General features: G+C 40.4%; 1 protein-coding gene and 1 long non-coding RNA gene across 3 annotated transcripts in view; one reads left to right on the top strand and one right to left on the bottom strand.

Annotated features, from left to right (window-relative positions):
* traf2a (Tnf receptor-associated factor 2a) overlaps positions 1–19,341 on the top strand; it is a 34,254-nt gene extending 14,913 nt beyond the window's left edge. Inside the window, exons 4-10 of one of the 2 annotated variants that reach the window (XM_022203593.2) lie at positions 2,143–2,304; positions 4,741–4,815; positions 4,945–5,019; positions 9,630–10,112; positions 10,653–10,830; positions 10,929–11,077; positions 14,692–19,341. In XM_022203593.2, coding sequence (XP_022059285.1) covers positions 2,143–2,304; positions 4,741–4,815; positions 4,945–5,019; positions 9,630–10,112; positions 10,653–10,830; positions 10,929–11,077; positions 14,692–14,910 — 1,341 coding nt within the window. In that variant the 3' untranslated portion in view covers positions 14,911–19,341. The remainder of the gene's footprint in view (positions 1–2,142; positions 2,305–4,740; positions 4,816–4,944; positions 5,020–9,629; positions 10,113–10,652; positions 10,831–10,928; positions 11,078–14,691) is intronic. The other variant, XM_022203594.2, reaches the window with a different exon arrangement.
* LOC127534928 (uncharacterized) overlaps positions 1–27,311 on the bottom strand; it is a 205,760-nt gene that overhangs the window by 101,430 nt on the left and 77,019 nt on the right. The window lies entirely within an intron of this gene.

Genomic DNA, 27,311 nt, shown 5'->3' on the forward strand with positions numbered 1-27,311 from the left:
GGGGATGTGATTTAGATTCATAGTAGATACAAACTGCATGTTTTTCTTTCTGTGGTGTTCCTGGACCGTGTTGGGGTTTGATTGTGCAGACAGATACTGAAAGTACGTCTCATGCTATAAATATAAACAGCTCTGACATGTTAGTGTATTGTTCTTTAGCCTTTTAAAAATGTATTTTGGAATCGTAGCTCTGCTAACACTCCACATTTTTACTAAATGTAGTTTTTACACACACCATTTCATGGATTCTACGGCTGCACAGACCTTCTTGTATTCATTTAAATGTCGACAAAAACATCTTGAACCGAGCTCATTCTTATGCAACACGTGTCAGAGACGTGCACGTTGTAACATGACACCTGTTTCTGCTGTTCAGCTTCTGATTGTTGCTATAAAACAATCCAAAGATTAAATGAGAAACTTTTCACATTTTGTAAAAACCAGCGGTCAAAAATGATTGAAACTGAAGAATCCTTCAAAGTTTCATGAACTACGGGGCAGTGATCTGGATTCTAATCAGGTTTCTAACTCTTCATTAATAGGATAGTACGCATTTTATCCTCGCATTGTAAAATAAAAGAACATACACCTGCCAGTGCTGCTTGTTTGAACTCGTTCTTTAGATGTGTAAGCTGACCTTTTTCTATGAATAATCCCTATAGTGCCTATAAAAATGTGTTCACCCACTCATAAATATTCCCCTTTTATTGCTTTTCAACACTAAATTATGGTCAATTTCATTTGGATTTTCAATTGCAATGATTTACAAAAAAAGACTATTTTCTTGCAAAACGGATGTCTACAAAATAATGTCAATGAATTAAAAATCTAAAATGCTAAAAAAAAAAGATTGCATAAGTATTGTCCCACTTTAAAGTGTCTTACCTAATTCATCACAGGTGAAGCTATTTGCTGCTGGATGTCACTAAAGTAGTGAAACTGAGCTCGTCTGAGTGCAATTACAGTATAAAGACGCCTGTGTTTGGAAGGTCCAGTCCCTGGTGAGTCGCTTCTCCTGGGTGTAACTACAGCACAGATGCAAAAGAACACTCCAAGAAACTCTGGAACATGGTTATTGAAGAGGTCCTTGAAAAACCAGTGAATGGATGCAAAAAAAAGTAATCCAAGTACAGTTAAACCCAGAAACAGAAGGAATATGGTACGTGAGTAAATCTGCCTGGAGGAGGCATGTAAGACTGAGGGAGGCCCCAGGTATGGTGAGGTACCTGCTATGTTTGGTGGACGCCAGACACTGGATTCTCACAACAACACAATCTCCACTGTGAGCATGGTGGTGGCAGCGTCACCGTGAGGGGAGGCTTCTCTGCAGCTATCTCCGGAGGCCCTGTAAAGGCAGAGGGTAAAACCAGTGGAGCAAAGTACAGAGAAATCCAGCAGGATGACCTGTTTCTGTTTGCAAAAGCAGTAAGGCTTGGGAGAAGGTTTGTTTCTCAGCAAGACAGTGAGCCGAAGCATGCAGGAAAAACTACACAGAAATGATGAAATTAAGTTCTGGGATGGCCAAGTCAGAGCCCAGACCTCAGACTGGATGTGGAAGGAGCTGTTCACTCATGATCCTTGTGCGACCTGGTGGGATTTTGTCAAGAAGAATGGGGTAAAATGTCAGTGTCTAGATGTGCTGATTGAGACCTAACCACCGGGCTGGAGCTGTGGCCAAAGGAGCATCTCCTAAATACCTACTGTCAGGGGGTGAATGCAGTCATTACTTTTTAGGTTTTTAATATTTGACATTACTTTGTTGAAATCAGTTTCCACTCTTTTTGTAAAATTGTTTCCAAAAAGTCAAATTATATTGGCCATGATTCAGTGCTAACAAAGGAAGTCTTCCAAGGGGATAGAATGGTTTTTATGAAGGATCAGTTTTAACTAGAAAAACACTCTGAGAGCGCAGTACTATGCCAAGACCGATCAGCCGTATCATTTCTGATGGATGAAATCCTTAAGAACTCCATGGATCCAGACTATCTACTATATCACTGCCAAGATCTAATCACTTAGACAGACAGACAGACAGACACCACTGGTGACAGTCTACAGTTCGTGGCATCTTCAGGTCGATGGTAAATCGATGTGTAATGATGTAACTTTGTACCAGAAGTCTTTTCTGTCGATCGTTTTCAGGCCAGTCACGAGGGAAACTGTGACTTCATGATCATCCTGTGTCCCTCCTGTAAAGAACTGATGAGAGCAAACGAACAGGAGCGCCACAACGAGAGGGAGTGTCCAGAGAGGACGCTTAACTGCAAATACTGCAAAGAGCCCTTCCTGTTGAAGAACATCAAGGTCAGGTTCCCTCCCGTCACAGTCCGACACCGCTCCAGTGATGTGCTGGGATGTTGTTGCTTCACTCAGATATGCTTGTTTTATTGTAACATGACACTGATTTGGTCTACATGTTCTGTAGGATCAATGCATGGGGTCAAATCCTTGTGATAGAATATTCTAAACTCAAGGTGCCTCTGTTAGATTTTGTCTCTCCTGACCATCCTCAGTAATGCTGTCAGCCGTCTTTAAATCACCTGAGTACAGTATCTCTGCCTCCTGTATGTGGTGTGCTGAATGATTTATTGTTATTGTCATCACTTAGCCACTCACAAACACCTTTTATCTTCATGTACATTTAGCTCAGTCAAATTTGATCTTAGAGACATAATGCAAACGTTTTTAAATTTCCTCAGACCTCACGAGGATTTCTGAAGTCCACTCAGAAATCACAGAAAAGAGATGCAGGCTACAACTGCAGAAACTGCCTGAAAACCACCAGGTTTTAAGCTTTTTCAGTATTCTCGTACTCCAGTGACAGTCCTCTGTTCTAGGACTGCATCATGTGTTGTTTCAGCTTCAGCACTGCCCAGCTCATGTCTGCCAGTGGTTTTTCAGGAGCATCACTAAGTTATAATGTCTGTCAATAAGCAGATGTTCAGCAAGAGAGGATGATTTGCGTGCAGTTTTGTCATATTTTGCCTCTCAGACATGCTCTGAATTCCAGTGAAAAATAGAAAATGTTATGTCTTATTTTGAAGCAGGTTTGTGGAAGTAAAAGCAGCTCTGGAGCAATAAAAACGTTTTGTCTCTCAAACTGAAAAATAATAGATATAGACTAACTGTAATCTCAGTATTGGTCTAAATAATTGTGATAATTGTCGTAGCTGCAACTCCCATTAGCGATGTCTTTGTTTGGCTGCAGCTGTTGGTACCACACAAGACAACACAACACATTTGCTTGATCTTTTAAATCAGCACCACAGAGCCTTTTGTGATGAGTGTAGAGCTGGATGTGAAGACCATCCAAAGATATCTTTGCCAGTGCTGCACTATATGGGGAGGATTCCAAACTGTTTTGCCAGTTTTCAAGTTTTTTTTAAATTACTTTTCATTTTCCATGCGGATCCAAAGTCATCTTAGTTCAGGTTCCACATTCAGCTCAGTTTCATCTCAAGTCTTCCAGACCAGTAAAATCACAGCATAATAACCTAGAAATAACCACAACTTCAAAATGTCCGTTCTGAAAATGTTCACAGTTAATGAATTATCTTTTTTATAAAATATCGTGAACAACCTGAAATTTCTTTACAAACATGAGTTAAGTTTCATCAACATTCAGTCATCTGGAACTGAACCAGAGAGAATTTTACTTTATGATTGAAATGACAAAAGTCAGACAAAAAACAACAAAAACAGGACGAAATATCACAAAAATGAGACACAAAATTACAAAAAATAAACAAAGAACACAAAGGAGACAAAAAAAACCACAAAATGGCAGAAACAACGAATAAAGCAAAACATAAAATGACAAAAATTAGACAAAAACAAACAAGCGAGACAAAACAAATGCAGAACGACAAAAATGAGAAACAAAACCACAAAAAACACGACACAAATGTCAAAAATAGGACAAAACATGACAAAAAACAAAATATTACAAAAACGAGACAAAATGGCAAAATAACAAAGCGGGAAACAAAACCACAAAAAAGTAGGCTAAAAACACAAGCGAGAAATGCAAAACAACAAAAACATGAGACAAATGACAGGAGTGAGACGAAAAACAACAAAATCAAGACAAAATATGACAAAAATGAGACAGAAAATGACTAAAGAACAATGAACAATCTAGTATTTTACTTCATGATCAAAACAACTTGTCGTGGTCTAGAAATTATTCTAAATTCCTAGTTTTACAATTTTCCAGTCTGCTGTTAATGTCTTCTTTGTAATTTTCACAGAGTGGCCCTGTGGGCCGGATTGGACCCTCTGGAGGACCAGTTTTGGTCCACCAGAGGCTGCATGTTTGACACCGCTGTGCTCGTGCTCAGGCTGTAGTCTGCAGCACATTTCTCTGATCTATTATACCATCTTATATCTATCTATACCATCTTGTTTACAGCATCCAAATTATGGCAAATGCAGTTCCTAAACTGACACACATCTGTACAATAAACAGACAACCAAAAGCCTTAAACTTGAAAATTTCAAGGGGATTTTTTTTTCTTTGAATTTGGCGTCCAACTCAGACTTTTACAAACCCGTTGTAGGCCACCTGAGCAGGTTCCATTCCCTGACTGAGATGTGGATAAATTCCTGGATTTCTGTCATAAATAACAGATTCATCTCAACATAGTAAAACATGTTTTTAAAAGCTGCCACTGGTACCTTAAAGTGAAGCGTGCAGATGTGTTTCCTTTTATTGTGAGCTAACTCTGCTCCTTCTTTTAGGCTCATGATGAAATCTGTCCAAAGTACCCGATGATCTGTGAAGGCTGTGCAAAGAAAAAGATCCCCAGAGAAAAGGTATCCCACATGTTTGAATGATTTTTTTCATAGTTTTGTTAAACTGAGCTCATTTACCATTTAGCTAGCGTTCAAATTCTACAATGTGTTCTGTAGGTCATTAGCTTCTTTCATTTTTTTGTTTTGCAGTATGTGGACCATATTAAGTTCTGCAGTAAATTTAAAGCACCATGCAGATTTCATGTTGTTGGCTGCGATACGTCTGTAAGTAGACATTTTTGTCATTATTTGCTGTCTGTGGCTAATTTCATAACTGCTGAATCATTTAATAACTTGGCAAATTTAAACAAAATGGAAAGAGATAAAGTCAAGCATTTTCCAGGCTGATCTTTAAAGTAAAACATGAAGAGGCAAAGTGCACAGCGTGATTGTCTCTACTAGATTATTACTAAATAAAGTGACATGTTTTTGCTGAAGGAGTTAGTTTTTGACCCTTTAGAACAGGGGTGTCAAACACGCGGCCCACGGGCCAAAACCGGCCCACAGGACGACTTTGTAAAGAGTAAAAATTAAAGAGAAGACATTATTGTAAATTAGTAAAACTATAAATGAATAGTTTATTTGAAAAAACAGATAACTCCATTTTATAAAATTTCAGAAGACTTTTATTTTTATTGTTTACTTGAGATAATAACACTAATAATTTATTTTTTCTCTATTTTGTCATGTATTTTTCTACTGAGTCAAATCCACTCAACTTCAGTTTGATTGATATTATCTCAAGTAAACAATAAAAAAAGTTTTCTGAAAATTTATCAAAACGGAGTTATCAGCTTTAGCAAAGAAACTCTTCAAATTCAAAATAATTTCTAGACCACAACAAGGTGTTTAGATCATTATGGAAAAAAACAGATTATTCATTGTTCTTTTGTTGTTTTGTGTCTCATTTTTCTAATATTTTGTCTCGTTTTTGTCATTTGTCTCGTGCGTTTGTCATTTTGTTCCTTGTTTTTGTTGTTTTGTGTTTCCTGTTTGTCTTGCTTGTGTTTTTTGTCCTATTGTTATCATTGTGTGTTCCACTTTCTTCGTTGCTTTTTGTTGTTTTTGTCATTTTGTGGGGGTTTTTTTCTTGCTTTTGTCATTTGTCCATTTTTGTGTTGCTTTGTCACTCTTTTGTCTCATGTTCTTTTGTTTTTGTGTCATTCGTCTAATTTTTTGTCATTTTTTCTCATTTGTGTCTCATTTTTTTGTAATATTTTGTCTTGTTTTTTTTGTCTTTTTTTGTCATATTTTTTATTTTTTTTAAAATTTTGATCATAAAGCAGTCCCTCCAGGAATTTGCGATGTTGCGATCGCGCGGATTCAAGCGAAATCAACTAATCTCCGCGAATTTTGCACGGCCTTGTAATTTTGTCCAATCACTGCAACTTTCCCGCAATTTTGGCCCGCCTCCCGTGAGTTCCACCAATCATAGCAGCTCCCAGCGCAAACCTAATGCACGTACATCACCGAATTCACTTCCTGTTTATGGTTTGAAGATGCAGACATGTGCGATACTAATGTCTCTCATTTACCAACAAAAAATACTGCTGAAGACTGTGATAAGCAATTAATTCACCAAAGCGGAGCTAAACTGTTTTACAACCGTGCAATATTGTGGTGGAATACAAAAAAAGAAAAAAAATCATCGATTGATACACTTAAAAAAACACGAAACATATTAGAACGGCTGAAATGATCAGACAACAGACCACATAAATCACCATGATGGAAACTGTTGCATCCAGGTCCGTTAGAGCACTGAAAGAATGAAGGTAAATTAGATTATTTATTCCACCAAAGGACATGGCGGAGTTATGTGACGATCAGCGTGTGTGAATCCTCCCGCTGTTACCAACATCACTCAGAAACAGACTCAAGGATTTAAATGAAGTTTTCAGGGTCGGTCAGAAATGACACAAGGACCAAACGATTAGACTTCAGCAGTGATACGGCTTAAAGTTTGGATCCACGGATTTGTTAAGGATTTCCCATTGAGGTAGCGGCACAGCGTCTCATAGCGGCACGGTAACCATGGCAACAGGTGAACACTACCTCAGCGGCCTGCTGACAATCACAGGATTGTGATCCTACAACAAATCTACCACTGTGGACGTATTGGAAATGACACAAGAACAACTGATTAAATTGTGGGGGTGTTTCTGAGTCCCATCAATTCCAGTCACCGGCTACATATTAAGGCCACGCGATTCGGTATGTACACATGCAGAAGGAGGACTGCGCTCTCTCAGTGCTGTTCTTGTTAGTTGACATGACAAGCCGTGAGCGTGTGTGTGAACACGTGTGTGCCAGGAAGTGAAATTAACTTTTTAAGCCACTGACAGATATGTCCGAATATGATTCATTCAATAGTAAATTATCATTTTGTGCCGCAAATCTACCAACCACGTCCTGTTAAACCAGTATCTGGCTGCTGCTAATGTCCCACCATGGAGTGCCAGCTTTTGTGGAAACGGGTTGGAACGTTAAATAATTAATTTCGGAATAAATATCGTCAATTACAGTGTTGAAACATGTTCTACAAGCTGGAAAAAAATGTAGCTTTTTAGCAGTTGTCACTGTCTCCCGCAATTTCATCACAACAAATAAGTTTAAAACATCGCAACTTTTATTGCAATTTTTAGAAAAACTGCCGCGAATTCAGGCCTTTTCGGCCTCAACAATCACGAAAAACGCCCACCAAATCCTGGACGGACTGATAAAGTAAAATCCTCTCTGGTTCAGTTCCAGGTGACTAAATGTTGTGTTTCTTTGTAGACACTCTGATCTGGAAGTTGTAATGTGGAAATGATAAACTGATGCTGAATGTTGAAATTAAGCTTATTTTCTTCAGAAATTTGAGTTTGCTCATGATGTTTTATAAAAAGACGGTTCATTAAATGTGAACATGTTCAGAACGTACATTTTTACACTAAAACACAGGAACCATTAGGAGTTGTGGTTATTTTTAGGCTATCATGCTGTGGTTTTACTGTTTGGTCCACTGGAGATCAGACTGGGCTGAATGTGGAACCTGAACTAGAATCGGTTTGACTCCTGCTTTAGAGGAACATTGCTGAGGTAACAGATCATTCAGCAGTTATCACAGAGTTGGCTGCTACATGCCTGTCAATGAATCCAGTGTTGTTGCATATGAAGCCTGTGTTTGTGTATGTCCACCGTGCCTATATGAAGTATTCACCTGACTTTTCATGTGCATCAAGTAGGTGTGTTTGAATGTGAAAACAGCTCAAATCAGGCAGTGGAGACTTTATTGCACATGTAAATGAATGTGAATGAATTTAAACGGCAAGATTTGCTCCTTGACATCAATATTTAGCAACCTAAGCAGCTGTTGTTCACCGTCGATGGACTGTTTAGTAAAGGTCCTCATTCATTCTACATATTCTTCTTCTTCTTTGTCAAACCTGGCGCCTACGTTACCCACAGTGCAACCTGACTTAGAAGAGTCTCTTTGGATAAACAAAGTTACTGAGATCTGAACACATGACTTGTTTTTAAACTCCACACATTCAGATGTTTTAGCCCGAACTGACTCAGTTAGCATCACATGACAAGGACATGGTCAGACTTTATTCAGCAGCAGTAAACAAACCGTGATGTGTGAAGAGGGTGGGGTTCTTTTGATAGAGATGGTTTTGTACTAATTTTAAACATCTACAGCTTCTTACTGCAGAGTTTTTTCCTATTTCTCTTAACAACACCTAAGAAGATCAAAACCTTTTTTTTTTTAAAGTCAAAACAAATTAATTAAGGGAACATAATTTGCGGATAAAAGCTGGGAGGTGTGGCTAAGAGCTCTGGAAAGGAAGTTACAAGTTTTTGTTTTGGTCAAAACCCATGTTAGTTTCAAGGTCAAGAACAAAGCTGCATGCTCTGTCAAACCTTGTGGAGACATTGTGGCAGCAGCAGTTTTTATATCGGGCAACAGAGTCTGGGTTGAATTAACATCTGTACTCGGACTTTGCTGCTGTTCTAAAACCAGTTTAATCCTGGTGTCTGAATCTACGTGGCGTTTTCTTACCCTCCAGGATCATTTGGCCCAGTCTTTTTTCATCACGTGTCCCACTGGGGTTGCTTTGCTTTTCCTGCCAGGTTGTTCGGTCGTTCAGTATCAGGGAACTAAACCTTTTAGCTTTGCGAGAGGCAGCGACAGTCGCCTTCAGTGGGCCACCATCAGTAGTTACTCTCCTTGTCATTTCAGAGGTTCTCCAACCCAGTAGTTTATGATTTGATCCGGTCAGTCAGTTAGGTCTTTAAACCTTCCATTCTTGTCACATCCAACATGTTAGCTAAAAGAACCAGCAGTTCACTTATTATATCCCAGATATTGACGTGCACATTTGTTAAAGATGAATAACATTTACTGTTCTGACTCCTCACTATTAATAGTGCAATTTTTGGCCGGAACAGATGGTTCAGCCCGCTGACAGACAGGTGTTTGACCTGAGAATAAATGCACACATCGTTCCATGCTGCTATGAATTTAATGTGTAACTTCTAACAATGTCATGAAGAGTATGAATATTTATGTTTGATATGGATACTCAGGTTTTTTCTGACAGACTTTGACTACACATTAGTTTTCCACCTGTTCAGTCTCAATGTGTCTGAACAATAAAACATGAAAAACTACAGGAATGAATACTTTGCATAGTGTATTTATCATTCTTATCTCCATTAATTGCTTTGCTGTGCACTGTACTGTTCTGTCTGTTGCAGTGCTTCAAATGCATCATCATGCATCTTCAAGGGTGAGGACTTTGGTTTGGTTTCCTGATATGTTTCTGCTTATGTCTTTCTTTGACTCCAAGGTGGAGAAAGAGAAGATCCATGACCATGAGCGGCAGTGTTCATATGAACACCTCAACTTGCTTCTGCATTTCATCATGGGCATCAAGGTGAGTCTGGAGAGCCTGCAGCCCCAGAGCCTGGAGGTGGCCAGCCAGAAGCTGCAGGAGCTCCACCAGTCCCTTAGAGACCTAGAGCTGAAGATGAGCCAGCTGGGTGGGGGTGGTGCAGCTCCCGTGCAGGGTGCATGCGCCCCGACCCTGACGACCTCCTTTACCCCGCTGCCCAGTGCTGTGGGCGCCGCCCTGGAGTTGCAGCTCCAGAGTGAAAAAACGAAGGTGGCTGAGCTTAGCCGGCGCTGCCAGGAGCTGGAGCTCAAAGTGAACACGTTTGAAAACATCGTTTGTGTCCTGAACCGAGAGATGGAGCGCTCCTGCACCACCATGGAGGCCTACAACCGCCAGCACCGACTAGACCAGGACAAGATCGAAATCCTGAACAACAAGGTGACAAAACGACACGTGGCCTCTGAACATCTCTAATGTGACTCTTTCCTCCCTAAGCACTTAGTAGCACTACCTTACACCTTATGAATGTCATGTAAAACTTTTTCCCAGTGCATAGTAAAAGCTTTGATGATGCCTCAGTGTCCTTCAGGTTCAATGTGAAAACCTCCTTGATCTCTCCTTGAAACGCATCCAGCCTAAACGTGGTACCGGTCACGTGTGATTGAAAGTTAGCACTTCTTCAGCCAGGACTGTTCATCACAAATCTCTCTGGTGCTATTCCTGTCACTTTGCTTGTTTGTAGTTTTAAGTACCTTTCATGCCTTCATGAGTTGTTTGTCACCATTGTTGCTTCTGTCTAGACAATTCAGTGTCAGACCACAATATCTAACCTCCAGTTCTCTCATGACTGCAGCATGGATTTGTGCATGTCACCTTGAACAGTGTCTGCCAAAGCATCTTTTAATCCACATATCTCCTATGTTGTTGCACTATAATTTCATAGAACAGTCGTCTTGTCCGTGTGTTTTCATGCTGCAGGTTCGTCAGCTGGAGAGGACGGTGAGTCTGAGGGACCTGTCCATCGTGGAGATGGAGGGTAAGATGAGGGAGATGTCTGCTGCCACATATGATGGCATCTTTGTCTGGAAGATCTCTGATTTTACCAAGAAGCGGCAGGACGCCGTGGCTGGCCGCGCCCCTGCTATGTTCTCTCCTGGTAATCACTTCACACTACGACTGCCTGACGGAGGATTTCCACTCCTTTCTTGAGAGTAAGAGGACTTGACTCATGACTTGCTGTTTTGTGTTTTCCAGCCTTCTATACCAGTAAATACGGCTACAAGATGTGCCTGCGGATCTACCTGAACGGTGACGGAACGGGCCGCAGCAGCCACTTGTCTCTGTTCTTTGTGGTGATGAGAGGACACAGCGATGCACTCCTCAAGTGGCCTTTTAATCAGAAGGTAACAGTCCCTACAGTGCAATATAAATAATCCTGCTATACATTAGTCATTATTTTGAACAAAATAAATATAGATAAAACCAATGAAGGACAATATTACCAAATTGAAATATTCAGTTATGTTTCATGCGGTGTTCCCTTTACAGAAAGTTGGTGCAAGCCATAGTTCAACATTTGGTAGTAAATGTTTGTTTGCTTTCTTTCTGAGAGAAATGAGACAGTTACCAATGTCATCTGCTTACTCTAAAGACAGTACCGTACACAATGATGCCACATTCATCAGGTTCCGATGGTATCTATCCATTGCTTCTGTTTTATTTCGTTTATTTAAAATAATTTATCCCAATTAATGGGATTTTTGGGGACTAGCTCTACCACTCCTCATAAAACAGGCACTTGGCTCCTGAGTCATAACAGCTAGCAAAGTGGTATCATGGGACAGAGTGTTGTCAGAAATGTGGTTGAGGTCTGACTTCATTCCATTAAATGTGCTCCAACCAAACATGTAAAAACAAATGGCCCAGCTGGTACTTCCAAAGCTTTAAAGTCATTAGATGTAGTTTTAACTCTGGGCAGAATCAGGCTAACTGTTTTGCCCTGCTAACCTTCTTAGGTTAAGCTACACTTTGTCCTAATTCAAACTAAATCGCATCAATATTTTCTCATCGTTCTTCACCTTTAACTCACAAAAACAGAAAATAAATATCAAACTTGCACAACTTTTGTGGATGTACAGATTGTTTTAGTTGTCAGATCACTTGCTAATCTTTAAATCTAAAAGCACCATTGTTTGATTTTTTTTGAAGAGTTTTTGCATCCCTTTTATCTGTATGTATGCACTGCCAGTCAAAAGTTTGGACGCGGCTTCTCATTCAATGCTTTTTCTTTGTTATGACTATTTACATTGTAGATTCTCGCTGAAGGCATCAAAATGATGAATGAACACATCTGGAATTATGTAGGAAACAAAACGGTGTGAAATAAGCCAAAGCATGTTTTATATTTTACATTCTTTGCTTTGATCACTGCTTTGAACTCTCTTGGCATTCTCTGAATGAGCTTCATGAGGTAGAACCTGAAATGGTTTCACTTCACAGGTGTTCCTTGTCAAGGTTCATTTGTGGAATTTCTTGCCTTCTTAATTCGGTTGGTCCATCAGTTGTGTTGTTCAGAAGTCAGGTTGGTCCACAGTTGACAGCTCTATTTGACAACTGGTAGAATCCATATTGTGTCAAGAACCAATCAGCTAAAAGAAAAAACAGTCCATCATTACTTTAGGAACTGAAGGTCAGTCAGTCTGTAAAACTGCAAAAACTTTGAATGTATCCTCAAGTTCAGTCACAAAAACCATCAAGAGCTACGACCAAACTGTCTGACATGAGGACCGCCCCAGGAAAAGAAGACCAAGAGTCTCCTCTGCTGCTGAGGAGAAGTTCTTATGAGTCTCCAGCCTCAGAAATGGAAAGTTAACAGCAGCTCAGATTAGAGCCCAGATAAATGAAACCCAGAGTTCTAGCAGCAGACACATCTCTACATCAACTGTTCAGAGCAGACTGACCAATCAGGCCTTTATGGTCCAATAGCTGCCAAGAAACCACTACCAAGGAAAAGCAACAAGCAGAAGAGATCAGTTTGGGCCCAGAAACAACAGGAATGGACATTAGACCAGTGGAGATCTGGGCTTTGGTCAGATGAGTCCAAATTGAGCTCTTTGGTTCCACCTGCCATGTCTTTGTGAGACCAGAGAAGGTGAAGGGATGGTCTCTACATGCATGGTTCCACCATGAAGCATGGAGGAGGAGGTGTGATGGTCTCTACATGCATGGTTCCACTGTGAAGCATGGAGGAGGAGGTGTGATAGTCTCTACATGCATGGTTCCACCATGAAGCATGGAGGAGGTGGTGTGATGGTCTCTACATGCATGGTTCCACCGTGAAGCATGGAGGAGGAGGAGGTGTGATGGTCTCTACATGCATGGTTCCACCATGAAGCATGGAGGAGGAGGTATGATGGTCTCTACATGCATGGTTCCACCATGAAGCATGGAGGAGGAGGTATGATGGTCTCTATTGGGGATTTTTTCCAAACTGAAGGAACCCTGAACCAGCATGGCTACCACAGCATCCTGCAGCAACATGACATCCCATCAGGTTTGGTTTAGTTGGACCATCATTTATTCTCCAACAGGACAATGACCCCAAACACACCTCCAGGCTGTGGAAGGACTATCTGACCCAGAAGGAGATGATGGAGATGACCTGGCCTCCACAGTGACCTGACCTAAACCCAGTCCAGATGGTTTGGTACTAGATGGACCACAGAGTGAAGGCAGAAGGACCAACAAGTTCTCAGCATCTCTGGAACTCCTTCAAGACTGTTGGAGAACCATTTCAGGTTCTACCTCATGAAGCTCATCCAGACAATGCCAAGAGTGTTCAAAGCAGGAATCAAAGCAAAGAATCTAAATAAAATATAAAACATGTTTTGACTTATTTCATACTTTTTGTTTCCTACATAATTCCAGATGTGTTCATTCATAGTATTGATGCCTTCAGTCAGAATCTACAATGGAAATAGTCATGAAGATAAAGAAAAACCATTAAATGAGAAGGTGTCTCAAAACATTTGACTGGTACTGTTCAAAAATTTGAGTCACCCTGACCATTCCATGTTTTCCATGAAAACTCCCTCTTTTATCCATGTGCTAGCATAACTGCACAAGGGTTTTCTAACCATCAATGATCCTTTCAGCACCATTAGCTAACACAATGTAGCATTAGAACACAGGACTGATGGTTGCTGGAAATGTTCCTCTGTACCCCTATGGAGATATTCCATTAAAAATCAGCTGTTTACAGCTAGAACAGTCATTTACCACATTAACTATGTCTACACTGGATTTATCACTCATTTAATGCTATCTTCATTTTAAAAAATATGTTTTTCTTTGAAAACTAAGGACATTTCTAAGTGACACCAAACTTTTGAAAGTTAGTTTATGTGCCCTAAAGGTGTAGAGGTGTGTGTGTGTGTGTGTGTGTGTGTGTGTGTGTGTGTGTGTGTGTGTGTGTGTGTGTGTGTGTGTGTGTGTGTGTGTGTGTGTGTGTGTGTGTGTGTGTGTGTGTGTGTGTGTGTGTGTGTGTGTGTGTGTGTGTGTGTGTTCTTGTACTTGCTACATTGTGAGAACCATTTTCTGCATTTAGCTATCAAAGTGAGGACATTTTTACAAAGTGAGGACATTTTGGCCGGTCCTCACTTTGAAACAGCCATGTTTGAGGGTGAAGACTTGTTTTTAGAGAACAGGTATGAATTGAGGTTTGGTTAGGGTTAGGGTAAGGATTAAGTTTAGGCAATCAGTTGTGATGGTTAAGGTTAGGGTAAGGCTCTAGGAAATGCATTACGCCTATGGATGTCCTCACTAAGATAGAAGTACAAACGTGTGTGTGTGTGTGTGTGTGTAAATCTATATGATTGACCTTTTCTGTGATAAATGCTGTTAATCATATTTTAATTACCCCTAGAAGTTTTATCATTCTAAAGCTGGAACTGTCTGAGTGTATCAGCTCCAGTGTTTCGTTCTAATATGAGGCTACATTCGTTACCTGTGTACCCAGGTCACCCTCATGCTGCTCGACCAGAACAACAGGGAGCACATAATTGATGCCTTCCGGCCCGACATCTCCTCCTCGTCCTTCCAGAGGCCTGTCAGTGACATGAACATCGCCAGCGGCTGTCCGCTCTTCTGTCCGCTCTCCAAGCTGGACTCTAAAAACTCCTACATACGAGACGACACCATCTTCATTAAGGCCATAGTAGACCTCACAGGGCTTTAGGCAAAGGCTGAAGGCATAAATCCAACCCTGCCTTTTGTTGCTACTAACCTGTTTGAATTAACAGGCTTTTCTATCACCATTTACCGCCATTTCTCTTCTGGGTCTGTGTAGTTCTTTTGGTTTTGTTATGAGTTGTTGGAGGCAGTATGTAAGACCAGAGCAAGTTGTTTTTGGCCTACTAGCATCAGGCGCTGGTGGTTTTCAAAGCCTCCAAAACCGTTGTTACTATTTTACAAGTTTTTATTCAATGAAGCAGTGATTACCTACCAAAGTGGCTGGAGGCATGTACATAGCATACATACCAGTACTGGCCAATGATGTGTTATTTTCCCATCCTCCAGAAGGCCCTTAATATGTATTTGAACTAACAGACGCATTCAGGCTTGTAAAATCACTAGACCGCTACCACACTGACTCTAACCTCCAGTGATTATGCTCTGGCTTCTTGTACCATAGATGAGGCTCATCATGTTCAGTTTTAAGTAGAAATACGACCCGATCCTTTTAAAGAAACGTTGGTTCCGTGTAGTACAGCTCACATATTGTTGCTAGTTATGGCGAGTGTTGAATGATGGGAAAAACGTGTAATTGCAATTTTTCTGACAAACTGCAGCCTTGCAGCTCCTTATTTTACTGTTCAGCCCTCGTAATAACCAAAAATGACTGGTACTAACTAGCCAGTAGCATAGCTAGCGAAGGACCTTAATTTGAGTCCCTAGAAAATAATTGAAGCTGTTTTTTTTATTTTTGCTGGCCCAGAAAAGTTGATGTGACTTTTGTAGTAGATGAAGAATAGAATTAGTGTCATTTACTTCTGCTTTCATTTCCTCCAACTCACAGGATTTTTCTGTAGCTAGCTAGATGCTTTACTGTGTTAGCCAACATGATGAGAGTGGTGTAGCTGAACCAAAAAAGAAAAATTGTGGCTTGGCAAACCAGATAAATTAGCTATAAGATCCTAAAACACTTTATAGAGCTGAGAGGAACCTTACAAATCAGATGATGGTTCTTTCCACAGACGACCTGTAGTTTCTTGGCCCATCGTTAATCCACACAAATACTGCTAGTGCAGCTTTAACAAAATTAAAGTCTGTCCAATTACAAAGTGCTTCTTAAGCAAATAATGCTTTTGCTTATTTTGACCTGGGTTTATGTATTGCATTTTTATATTTTTAGAGTTTGAAATTTCAACGGTTAATAAATTTCCCTGTTTTCTGTTCAGCTGAAAAACTGAAAATAATGAGCCTTCGACCGTGACGCCGTGGCTACGTAGCTGATTAGCCTACAGACACAGCAAGAGATGAAGCAGGTCTAGGCGCTTGTGCTCCCTGTTGGCGTATACTGCCTGGCATTTGATTAACTAATGTTTTCTTTTTATTGTCTTCTTTACATGTTTGGGTTTTTTTTTTATGTTAGCAAAGATGGGGTTCCAATAACAGTGTGATGCCCATGTAGCCTTCAGAATATTGCTCAGCTTTGCACACAGTTTTTAGTGCAGCTGGAATTTCAAACTTGTTTACGGTTTCTGAACATCTATGCCTCCAACTCAAGAGTCCCGTGCTTATTGGTAAACATTTGTGGTGGACATTGCTTGAATTCCATGAATTCTGAGTGCAGTATGTCAGGTGTGTGTGTGTGCGTGTGTGTGTGCTGTTCCATTTCTTTGTCGTTCGTTGCAGTGTTGGTTTCATGCTGGATCTGTGGAAGATGCACCGTAGCTTGAAAGGGTTTCTGGGATGTTGGCCCAGGAAGCATTAATGGCGATGGGAGTCGAGCTGATTTGCCCACAAATGGAAATATGACATATTTTATTAGAAAAAACATATATTTGCATACAAGTCCTTAAAAATCTACAAATATCTTTTGATAGTAAACTTTTGGCCTTTTTCAGTCTTTGTTTAGTGGAGGATTGGTGATGGATTGTTATGCTGTGAGATACTGCTATTATACAGTGTGAAGGACCGCCTCGGGCATGATGTCTGCTATTCAGTTCATTCCTTGTAAAGCTTCGAGATTGCTCCTTTAGAACAGGCTCTGTTGGTGTTTGATGACACTTGGTGATTCTTCCTGTGTGGCTAACAAAGAGGGACCGATCTGGGTCCATATTTATCCGCCTTCTCGTAGAAAACCAGCTCAAATATTGCTGAATATTCTCTCACTAGCAAATTTTTGGTCCTGCTTTCAGGTCTAGGAGGAGAACATTTTATTAACTTTCTTATCTGATGGAATCAATCTGAACTAATTACTCTTAAGTAACCTACATTTGAATGCTATTTTTTGCCCCTTGTGTTAACATCGTCAGTGTAAATCTGGGATGTTTGATAAATACAATCAATATTAACTTATACCTTTGTTTACATTTCCTGTTTGAAAGTCATTCAGATGGCGACAAAGAAACATAAACCAACCCCAAAGTGACACAAAATGGCTACAGGCAGATCTAAAACAACTGCAAAGTCATGCAAAACAACTGCAAAAGACACAAAATGACTATAAAGTGACACAAAATGACTATAATGAGACCTAAAAGGACTGCAAAGGGATGTAAATAAGTACAAAGAAATGCATTGTAGATGCACAATAACTACAAAGAAACAATGACTACAGTGAGACCTAAAAGTGTGACTATAAAGAGATGCAAAACAAATAAGGTGCCACAAAATACCGCTAAAGGATGCAAAAATAAACTAGAATGAGCCACACAAAGCTGTTAGAAAGTGATCCAAAGCAGCCATAGAGGGACAGAATCACCACACAGACACTAAATGACCACAGACTGAAGGAAACGTCTGGACAGGAGGTGACTGCATATGCCATGGACATGTCGCTTGGACTTGTTTTGCATTTCTTTGAGCTGCATGTTTGATTCCTGAGGGGCCCATTATCTGTGAGTTACAAACAGCAGCCATTAATTGTTCGACTTCAATCCTTTAACCTTGATGCTGTAATGTTTCTAAATGTAGAAACCATTAGGACTGTGGATATATTTCCATATGGGTGCAGCCTCTGGTCACGTTTAGACATGTGGAGGCTGGAGCTGGGACGGAAGCAGTGCGGAGGTATTAAAAGGGAAACGGTTATTGTAATATTCTCCTATTTTTGGCTTTCCTCACAGCTTTGAACTGTCCTACTTTTTACAGAAAAAGAAGTGCCTGTACCTTTTTTGTTTCATGAGCCCACTGAGTTGTTGATGTGCTTTCCTGTGAGTTTACCAAAATGTGAAACTTGATTTGTGCAGTGTTTTTTAAATTATCTTTAATATTGTTGTCTTTTATGAAGCCCCTTTACTAGATGTGATACAATTTAAGTGACTAAGAATGTTTTGCATACATAAAACTAGTGAATGTCAACAGTGTTTATTTTATTGAAGATGAGGCCAGAACATCTTCATCCAGACACATGCAGCATGTTTTTAAACCTCTCAGCGGATACTGACACGTCTCTGTGCATGAGACGTCTCGGTAGGAAAACATAAATATATCAAGCACTGGTTCATATTGTAGACCAGCATTTTATTTTTTATGAGTTCATGATCAATATAATATACAGCCTGTGAGTGTGTGTGTGTGTGTGAGGAAGTTAAACATATCTAAATAATATATAGATTGTATTTATTGAAGAAAAGCATGATAAGTTGAGAGCGTTTAGAAGCATGTGTTGCTTTGTTTGGCTGAAGATGCGTTTTCAGTCTGACCTCAGCAGGTTGCAGCTTTTTGCTTTCTGTTTATTACAGAAACATTTCTTCTTATTCTTCTTTAGAATACGTTCTAATTGTTGCACATTATATAAACTACATTTTGCATGTGTGACCGCGGCCTCAAATATATCCGCTCCCACAGTGTGTGCTGATAGAAGCAGCCGTGCAGCAGATGTTGGTCTTTTCTCCTGATGTGGGCCGGACTCCACAATGATTCATTACAAAAGGGCTTCACATTTCATTTCCTTCAACTAAATGTGACACACATCCATGTTTTCTGCCCTGCTTATAGCTTGAACTGTTTCATAGATTGGACAGAAACCTTCACCAGACTCCAGCTGGGGAACATTTGAGCCGGTTGATGTTATGCTGTATCAGCGATACTGACCTGTAGGAAACGCCACACTGCCTCACTGTTATTAAAACAGAACAAACATGTCGATGTGATGTGTATTTCAAATAACACTTCAGAACTGTCAAACCGAAGCAGATCGGTTTGGCGTTTGATTTATTTACATATCTCTCTCTGTTTGTGGATCTCTAAAGCCCATGTTGAGATTAAGATGAAGAGCTTTCATCTGTAGCAATGACATAAAACTGCAGTCTTACTTGTTGTTCTCTCTGCTACATTGTGTGGATAGTAAGTTGTGTGTTAGTAACTCTTTGTACTACAGGAAAATTGTTCCATATTTGTATTTAATTTTGATTTATTAAAAGTTTTAAGATGCCCACTATGCAAAGAAGTGCAAAGCCTCTCAATTTTGTAACCTTTTGCAAACATTTGATGCACAGCACGTTGAAGCTCTGAGAGACTTTTACCACATGGGGGCGCCCTATGCACAGCAGTGGCATTAGGAAACAGGGGAAATGCAGCTGTGAAGGAATAAAATGAAACTGCATCAGTTTGAGCTGTGATAATAAGGTGATCACTTCATTGATAGGACATTTTTACATCTATTTTGGTAACTGATTAATCACATAAAATAATGATTTTCAATTGGACAGTTAACATTTTGTTCCTGGTCAGTCCCTGGCAGTCCTGAATCCAACTACTCCAAGTGAAAGCCAAGCAAAGGGTTTGTCAGTAGTCCATCAGGCGTTTAAGGAGACGACCACACACTCAGATGTCCACTTTTACTGCACTACCACCAGGAAGGTTCTGGTTCTGGAGCAGGATCTGTTCAGGAGTCATGGAACCATGGAGGCATCTTAAACCAGCCTGCATTTTATTATCTTATCTCTCTTTCTCTGCTTTTTAGGATATATATATAAATGAACGGTCTGTAGAATGTTTGTTTTTCCTTTTAAGAAGACATGCTTACTGATGAAGCTGCTGAACTTCAGTTCCTGCATTTTTGTGGATTCTAACAGGAACTTCTGTTTTTTTGGGGTGTAAACAGAATTGTGAAAATTCACAAATGGAACAGAACCAGTTCTGTGATACTGAATAAGCCCCCAGTGTCTGTCTGTGTACGTCTTCCCAAGATAAAACTGAATGATAAAGTGCCAAAAAATAAGAAGGAAAATCATGTTCTGCTGGAGATAATGTGCTGTTGGTTCTTCACATGTCTCCAAAACATCCAAGGCATGGACTCTACCAGACCTCTGAACGTGTCCTCCTGGTCTTGGGCACAAAGACGTTCGCAGCAGATCCTTTAAGTGCTGGAAATTTGGAGTCGCTGCAGATCAGATTTTTGTGGTTCGTCTCTCCTTTTACCACTGTCGGTAAGTATTTATCACTACTGACCAGCAGCAGGTCATCCACGTTTCCTTTTCAAAGCCATGAAAAACAGTTGTCTAAAATGTCTGTGTACAAATAGGCATCAATATAAATGGTGAATGTATGATGATAGTCTGCTAAATGCCAGTGTAGGTTCTTATAGTTCTACAGATATTTGCTGTAGATCACAGTGGGGGGGTCACCTACTTATTTCTGCCTTGGTATCTCTTTATTTTACTGCTGATCATTCAGTGGGAATGTCTAAATAACAGATAACCACAGAAACAGAAGCGCTTCCTGATGCCATCTAAAATGTGTAATGTCAGTCAGTAATGAATATGTCTCTGTGGCTCGTCGTTACGTCACTCTGCTCACTGTTTCTGAGTCCATCCTCTGGAAGTCTTAAGGCTAAGCTCATGTCTTGTGCACATCTGGTAAAGATCTCATTACGTCTCAGCGACAGGCTTCCTCTTGTGTGTATTATTGAAGGATAGGCACTAAATCATGTCCTGTTTCATGAGAATAAATGGGAATGACATCCTTTAACAAATAATATGTTAGATAGTTTATGGATTTGAATTCTGTCTCTGCCTTTAAACTATAAAGCAAATGTTTATTCAGAAATTTTTTATGAAGAAAAACAGATTTAAGCGTCATGAAATTAGCTTTACCCGTGAAATCTGTACAATATGTATATGTAGTTAAAAGCCTTTACAAAGGCCCACTTCTTGCTTTCTTCTTCGGGCAGATTGGAAACTGTTGAGCTTCTTGGACAGATTGTGGAGCGCCCGGCCAGAAACACCGGAAAAAAAGGAAACGACCAGTGACAGGCACTCAGGAACACAGTGAGCTTGTCTTCAGCAGGAGGAAGCATTACCTACAGGTCCTATGAATGAGGCTATAGTGTTCATAGAGGCAGATCTTTGTGGGGTGTGCCCTCCAGTTCCTCCCTGATCCAGGTTAATGTACTCCACTAAACCTTACAATCAGGGAGCTGAGAAGAGAAGGGCCTTCTTAGGTACAGACCCCACTATCAGAGGAGCTGCTGAAATGCACATTTAGTGATGTCATCATGATGTCAAAAGCCATCAGGAGCCTTCAGGCAGTGACAGAGACAGACAAGTGAGACCATTGCTCACATTGAAGTGCAACAGAAATTCATATTTTGTTAGCTGTGTTGTTATTTTATATGTTTGACAGTCAGACCATCTCCAGGGTGAACCCTGCCTTCGTCCTCAGTCAGACCCCACAGCCCTACAGAGATAAAACCATGGAGAGACAATGGATGGACAGAAGTGGCGGTATAATCATATACATTTCCAGATTAGGTATTGAATTGCTGAGGCCTCCTGTTATTGATGGTCATGAATGTTAACTGCTGTTGTGTGAAATGATGGCTAAGCTAACCCAACCCTGATGTAAAAGACAGTGCGGCCTTCGTCATGACCAGAGAGCGTACATTTAACGATTTCATCAAAACATTTGAAGCTATTTTTTGTAGCTCTTTTGTTTGGGATGCTTCGTACAGATAACAGTGTAACAGTCGTCTCACAGAACCCGCTGCTGCAGGGCTGTTGTTGCTGCACTTAGTTGCCCATCTGCAGATTTCGAGTGGAAGTGCTGAAGAGGCAAGGAGCTGCTTGTTTCCCCTTCCACTGTTCTACCCATCGCAACATTTGTCAGTTTATGTCGAGCATGTTTCTGCCTTGAGGTGGGTCCAGCCTCCAGACCACTGTCCTTCAGGTCCTAGGTTTACCTTGGTTGTGTACACATGGACTCATATTCATCTCGGCAACACTACAGACACGTCAGCAACTTTGAGGGGATGTATAGACTCAGTGGAGCTTTGACTGAAATGTTAATTTTAGTGTTCAGCCTAGTATTACAAAATGATGTATGAATGACATGCCCGTTTCCTCAGTCATTTAGTGTGTCATCACCATGCATTCGTTATTTTTGGTGTGTCGTTTTAGGTGAAGACAGATCGTGTGTGGACCTCTAGTGCTGGCCTTAGATTACAGGAGTAGTCTGTTCTTCAGCCTTCACAGATAATCTTCTGTCTAATCTCATGCACACACAACAAGATTGGAAAACAATGGGACACCACACACTGCAAAATGTTCTTGAGATTCTTGTGGCAGAGGGAGCAGTCAGGGAGCAGAACTCCACCTCACATGATTCCATGAAAAAACAGATGGAAACAAAATGGAGACTGTGGTGCAACAACTTCCTGTAACATTAACAATAGTGTGACAAAAAACTGCAACATATAGCACAAAGCTGAACGCGTTGGGATGATCAAATGTTTGGGAGATGCAGTCAGCACGGTTTCTATATTCTTCACTGAGAACTGAAGGTGGGTTTCTGTACCTCCAGTCAGTTTTATTATCTGCAGCTAACTTTAGCCTCAAGGGCCACATTTTTAGAGTTGCTTGGCAACAGCATCTCCTGCTCCAGGCAGCAGCTTGATAATCAGAATCATCCCAGTGTGTTCTGGGCGGCCCCGATGAGTCTGTGGTCTGCAGGTCGGGAGTTTTCAGACTGGATCTGTAAACTCCTCAGATTACCATAAATATTACCTAAACGTTGGCTCAGATTAAGATCCCAGACCAGACTTCTGCTGCTATGATTGGGAAGGGTGAAATGAGGGTAAACTGGCCCACAAGTCAACCCAAAACTACATATAGACCTGGAGCACATAGAGCCGTGTGCTTGGTCAAAGGAACACACTTCAGCCATCTGCTGAGATATTAATACTGTCAGGGCTGTTAATTTTGGTAGATCTGTCCAAATGCCCAGAGCATCATCAGCTGCCAAAGAACTAATCAAAGCAGGAAATCCTTTGCCTTCCTTCCTGTCCTGAGCTTTTTGTTTCAGCATGCGCTGCTGTTGGTAACACAGTTGTAAAATGACACCTCATGTCTTCACAGTGGTAGACCATTGGGAATAAACAGTGTTAAAGGCATTAGAGGAGATTTAATTTCCTAATTAATCTACGTAACTAAGCCTGAGCCAGAAGATTTTTGATTGACAGGAAAGGGAGCAAACCAAACGCCTCGGTCCGAGCGCGTCGATTGGCTGATGTTTTTCAGGTCCTGCCATGTCCACAGTTATTTTTTGTTATTTTTATTCTTTTAGAGACCATACATACAAGTCCACTAAAGGTCAGTATATTTATTTTATGTGAATCAGACAAATTAAACAAAAACAAAAAAAAACATCCTCCAGTTTTAAATCACACATGAAAAGCCTAAAATACACTGATATGACACCAGACATGTCCTTAAAGGTGACATGCTATCCATATGCACCCATATTACATTACAATAGCAATACACTGATGATGAACAGGAACAGTGTTTGCCTTTCTCAGATGTTAGCATGCAAATTACCATTATACAGAAAATACAACGAAGGCTGATTAACTTTACAGGGACTTGTTCATAAATCAAGTTAAAAATTTGACCCAATGATGGCATCAGATACAGATTCATCAGAATTATTACAAATCATCCAGTAATGTGTGAATCAAATGCCATGGAAAAGGATTTCAGAAAACTAAAAAGATCTGTTTCATTGTGGCACTAGTAGATAAGGTCAAAGGATCAGTAAATTCATCAGGGTTCACCGACTGGGGAGCATCTGTTTAAAAAAACAAACGTGTTGATCCATCGACCGATCGTTGGTGAGATACTTCAGTTTGGGCCAAAGTGATGCATGCTTTCTTTGATTTTCTTTCCTCAACAGAACTCCTGTATGTAAACTCCTATTATACTTTCACTCCTTTCATTTTTTTAAAGAGTTTTCCTAACCTTCTTTGAACCTGGCATTGACTATACCTTGGCTGTGCAGTCCTGGAACTGACTATGACTTGGATAAGACAGTTTTGACAAGAGTCCAGGCTGTTTAGTTGAGTCTGATGGATGTCATAATGCACCATTATCAGCATGGTCAGAGTGGGTCAGAGAGTCACTATCGCCGTAATCACACAAAGCATGCGATTAGATCTTAATAATGCTTTCAGTAGTCAGTGAGCTGAGGCGGGGCATGAGGTCTAATATGTGGATTAGTACGAGGAATATCCTAGAGGGAGAATTTCTTCTATATACCCAGAGGCATTGTGGGATATGCTTAACTGTAAATCCGCATACCAGTCCAAGGGCAGAGCACACGCATGTTATCAGCTGATCAGGGTCGTTGTCAAGCATTGCTCAAGGACAAGAAATGCTTGGAAAATACAGCTGGTAGAGTAAATGAAAAATGAAATCAGGCTCAGTCCATTTATATTTTTTCACCGTTTATGAAAAGAAGAAATGGATTTCAGAAATAAGAGTTTTTAAAAACGTAGACATGGACTCAGAATCTCCACTTGGTGCTGTGACCAGTACAGTGCAAGTGCAGCTGGAAGGAATGATGAAATAAAAAGGGAAGATTCGTCAAATTATTCTGGAGAAACTTATGTCAGATAAACACCAGATAAAGAGCCAACACCAGGTCCCTGGTGATAGGACTCCACCACGACCAATCAAATGTTTGGACCAGGGGTTGGCAACCCGCTGCTCCGGAGCCGCATGCGGCTCTTTCGGCCCTCTGTTATGGCTCCCTGTAACTTTGGAAAATAAATTGCTCTGTCTTTCAGGCGCGTTTCAATGCATTTTAATATAGAGCGTTTTATTGTGAAATTACCGCTCTTATTTTGACGCGTCACTCCACCGGATGTGCTGCTGGGGTTTTCCTCTGGCTGGGACATGACTATGCATGATAGCGCAAGGTTGATGCAGAGGAGATGGAGAAGCAACACCTGTAGTTTCACATCGTTTTGTACTCAAGAATGGCAAGCCTGTATATTAAAGCTCCACTCCAAGAAAGACACGTCTTGTCTTTGATTCAAAAGTACTCGTGATAGGGTAATACACGTTACCCGCAAGAACACGGCAGCAGGTCAGAGAGTCAGAGGAGTGTCGTCTTGGAAAATAGGGCAGCGACTTACCGGAGAAAAGTTATTAGCTTAAGATAAATAGATTTTACAAGTTAAATAGACACTCGCAAAATATTGATTTCCAGCTAACATTACGTAACATATGAGGTCCAGGAGCAAAAATGACATTAACCAGGTAAGATAAATATTAGTGGTAGGACACAATTTAAAAAATGAATCTAATTAGAGGCTTTGTAATTAATTAATCACGACTGATTAACAAGGGCATAGAGGTAAAAAAAAAAAAGTGATATATGCAGTGTTGTCTTCATTTTAAATGCCAAAAGGATTTTGCGGCTCCCGGTGTTTTCTTTTCTGTGGGAAACGGGTCGAAATGGCTCTTTGAGTGTTAAAGGTTGCCGACTCCTGGTTTGGACACACCTTCTCTCCATAGGGGTACAGAGGAACATTTCCAGCAACCATCACTCCTGTGTTCTAATGCTACATTGTGTTAGCTAATGGTGCTGAAAGGCTCATTGATGATTAGAAAACCGTTGTGCAGTTATGTTAGCACATGGATAAAAGTAGGAGTTTTAATGGAGAACATGGAATTGTCTGGATGACCCCAAAGTTTTGAACGGTACTGTACGTAAACCATCTTTCCAAAGTTATTCCAAGCAGATTTTATCTCTACATTCTGTACAAGGGCTCTAACTGAATCCACAACTAAATTTAAATCATACTACCTATAGCTACTACCAATATATGCAAACGCATTCTTTTGTAATATACACCAGATGTATTTTTATACTGTCTATATGCTTTTCAGTGACAATAATGCAGAGCCTTTGAATTACTGCACAATCACTGTAAGCATGTTCTTGTTTGTCAGAACTATTTGGTTGTGTACTGGAACAGTGAACAGAGGAATAGTTAAACAAAACAGTTCTGCCAGAAAAACAGTAGTTAACGGATGTAACTTTGGCTTCATACGTGCAGCAGTCCAGCAGGCTCCACTGTTGTCTGTGTGGTAACCATGGCAACCCTCGGCCACTGCTGAGCTTCCTCCCTGCAGACATGGGACTTATTTCTTGTTTAATTAACAAGTAGATAATATGCCTGTGCACAGGATGCAGAAAGATCAAAACGTTCAATATCCAGTTAAAAAACGGACACAAACAAAAAAGCAATGAAGGCTGATCTGATTTGGTCAAATCTGGATATAATCTTTACATGACGAATACATGGATACTCTAAAACAGAGGTGTTCAACTCATTCTAGTTCAGGAGCCACATACAGAACTGTTTGATCTCCAGTGGACCGGACCAGTAAAATCACAGCATAATAACCAACAGACATCCACAACTCCTAATGGTTCCCTTTGTTTTAGTGCAAAAAAAATGGAAATATGGAAATGTTCACATTTGAACTACCTTTTAAAGACAAACAAATGCAATTTTAACAACTTTATTCCTCAGTTGATCACTTCCACAATATAATTTCCAGATCACAGAGTGTCTACAAAGGAACACAACATTTAGTCATCTGGAACTGAACCATGCACTATTTTACTTTTTGACCAAAACAACTTGTCAAGATCTAGAAACTATTTAAAATTTACATTCATTTCCACATGTGTGTGATAATCCTGACCATCTGAACTGACACCTTACAAACTAACTGGGAACTACGAAGGAAGAAGATTAAATGTAGAAAGTTTATACAAAGAATATACATGAGAGTTGTGGCAGTGCAGTGTACAAGCTGAAAAGAGCAGTGACTTTTATTGAAATATTCATTTACACACTTTGCAAAATCATCCCTTGGCCCTGATTGGACCCTTTGGCGGGCCGGTTTTGTCCCACAGGCCATTTGTTTGACACCCCCGCTCTAAAACATCATCATAACCAGGATGCTTTCCACTCATGTATGTGCAGTCATCGTAGCGTTGTAGGTCATACACCACAAGAAGGACAACAGAAACCCTCAGCAGAAAACACAAGCTGCTGGAGCACATCTGGTTATCGGTTCATCATCATCTGGAATCTGCTGCACCAAGCTGTGC

The sequence above is a fragment of the Acanthochromis polyacanthus genome, chromosome 7 (genome assembly GCF_021347895.1).
Source record: "Acanthochromis polyacanthus isolate Apoly-LR-REF ecotype Palm Island chromosome 7, KAUST_Apoly_ChrSc, whole genome shotgun sequence".
NCBI lineage: Eukaryota > Metazoa > Chordata > Actinopteri > Pomacentridae > Acanthochromis > Acanthochromis polyacanthus.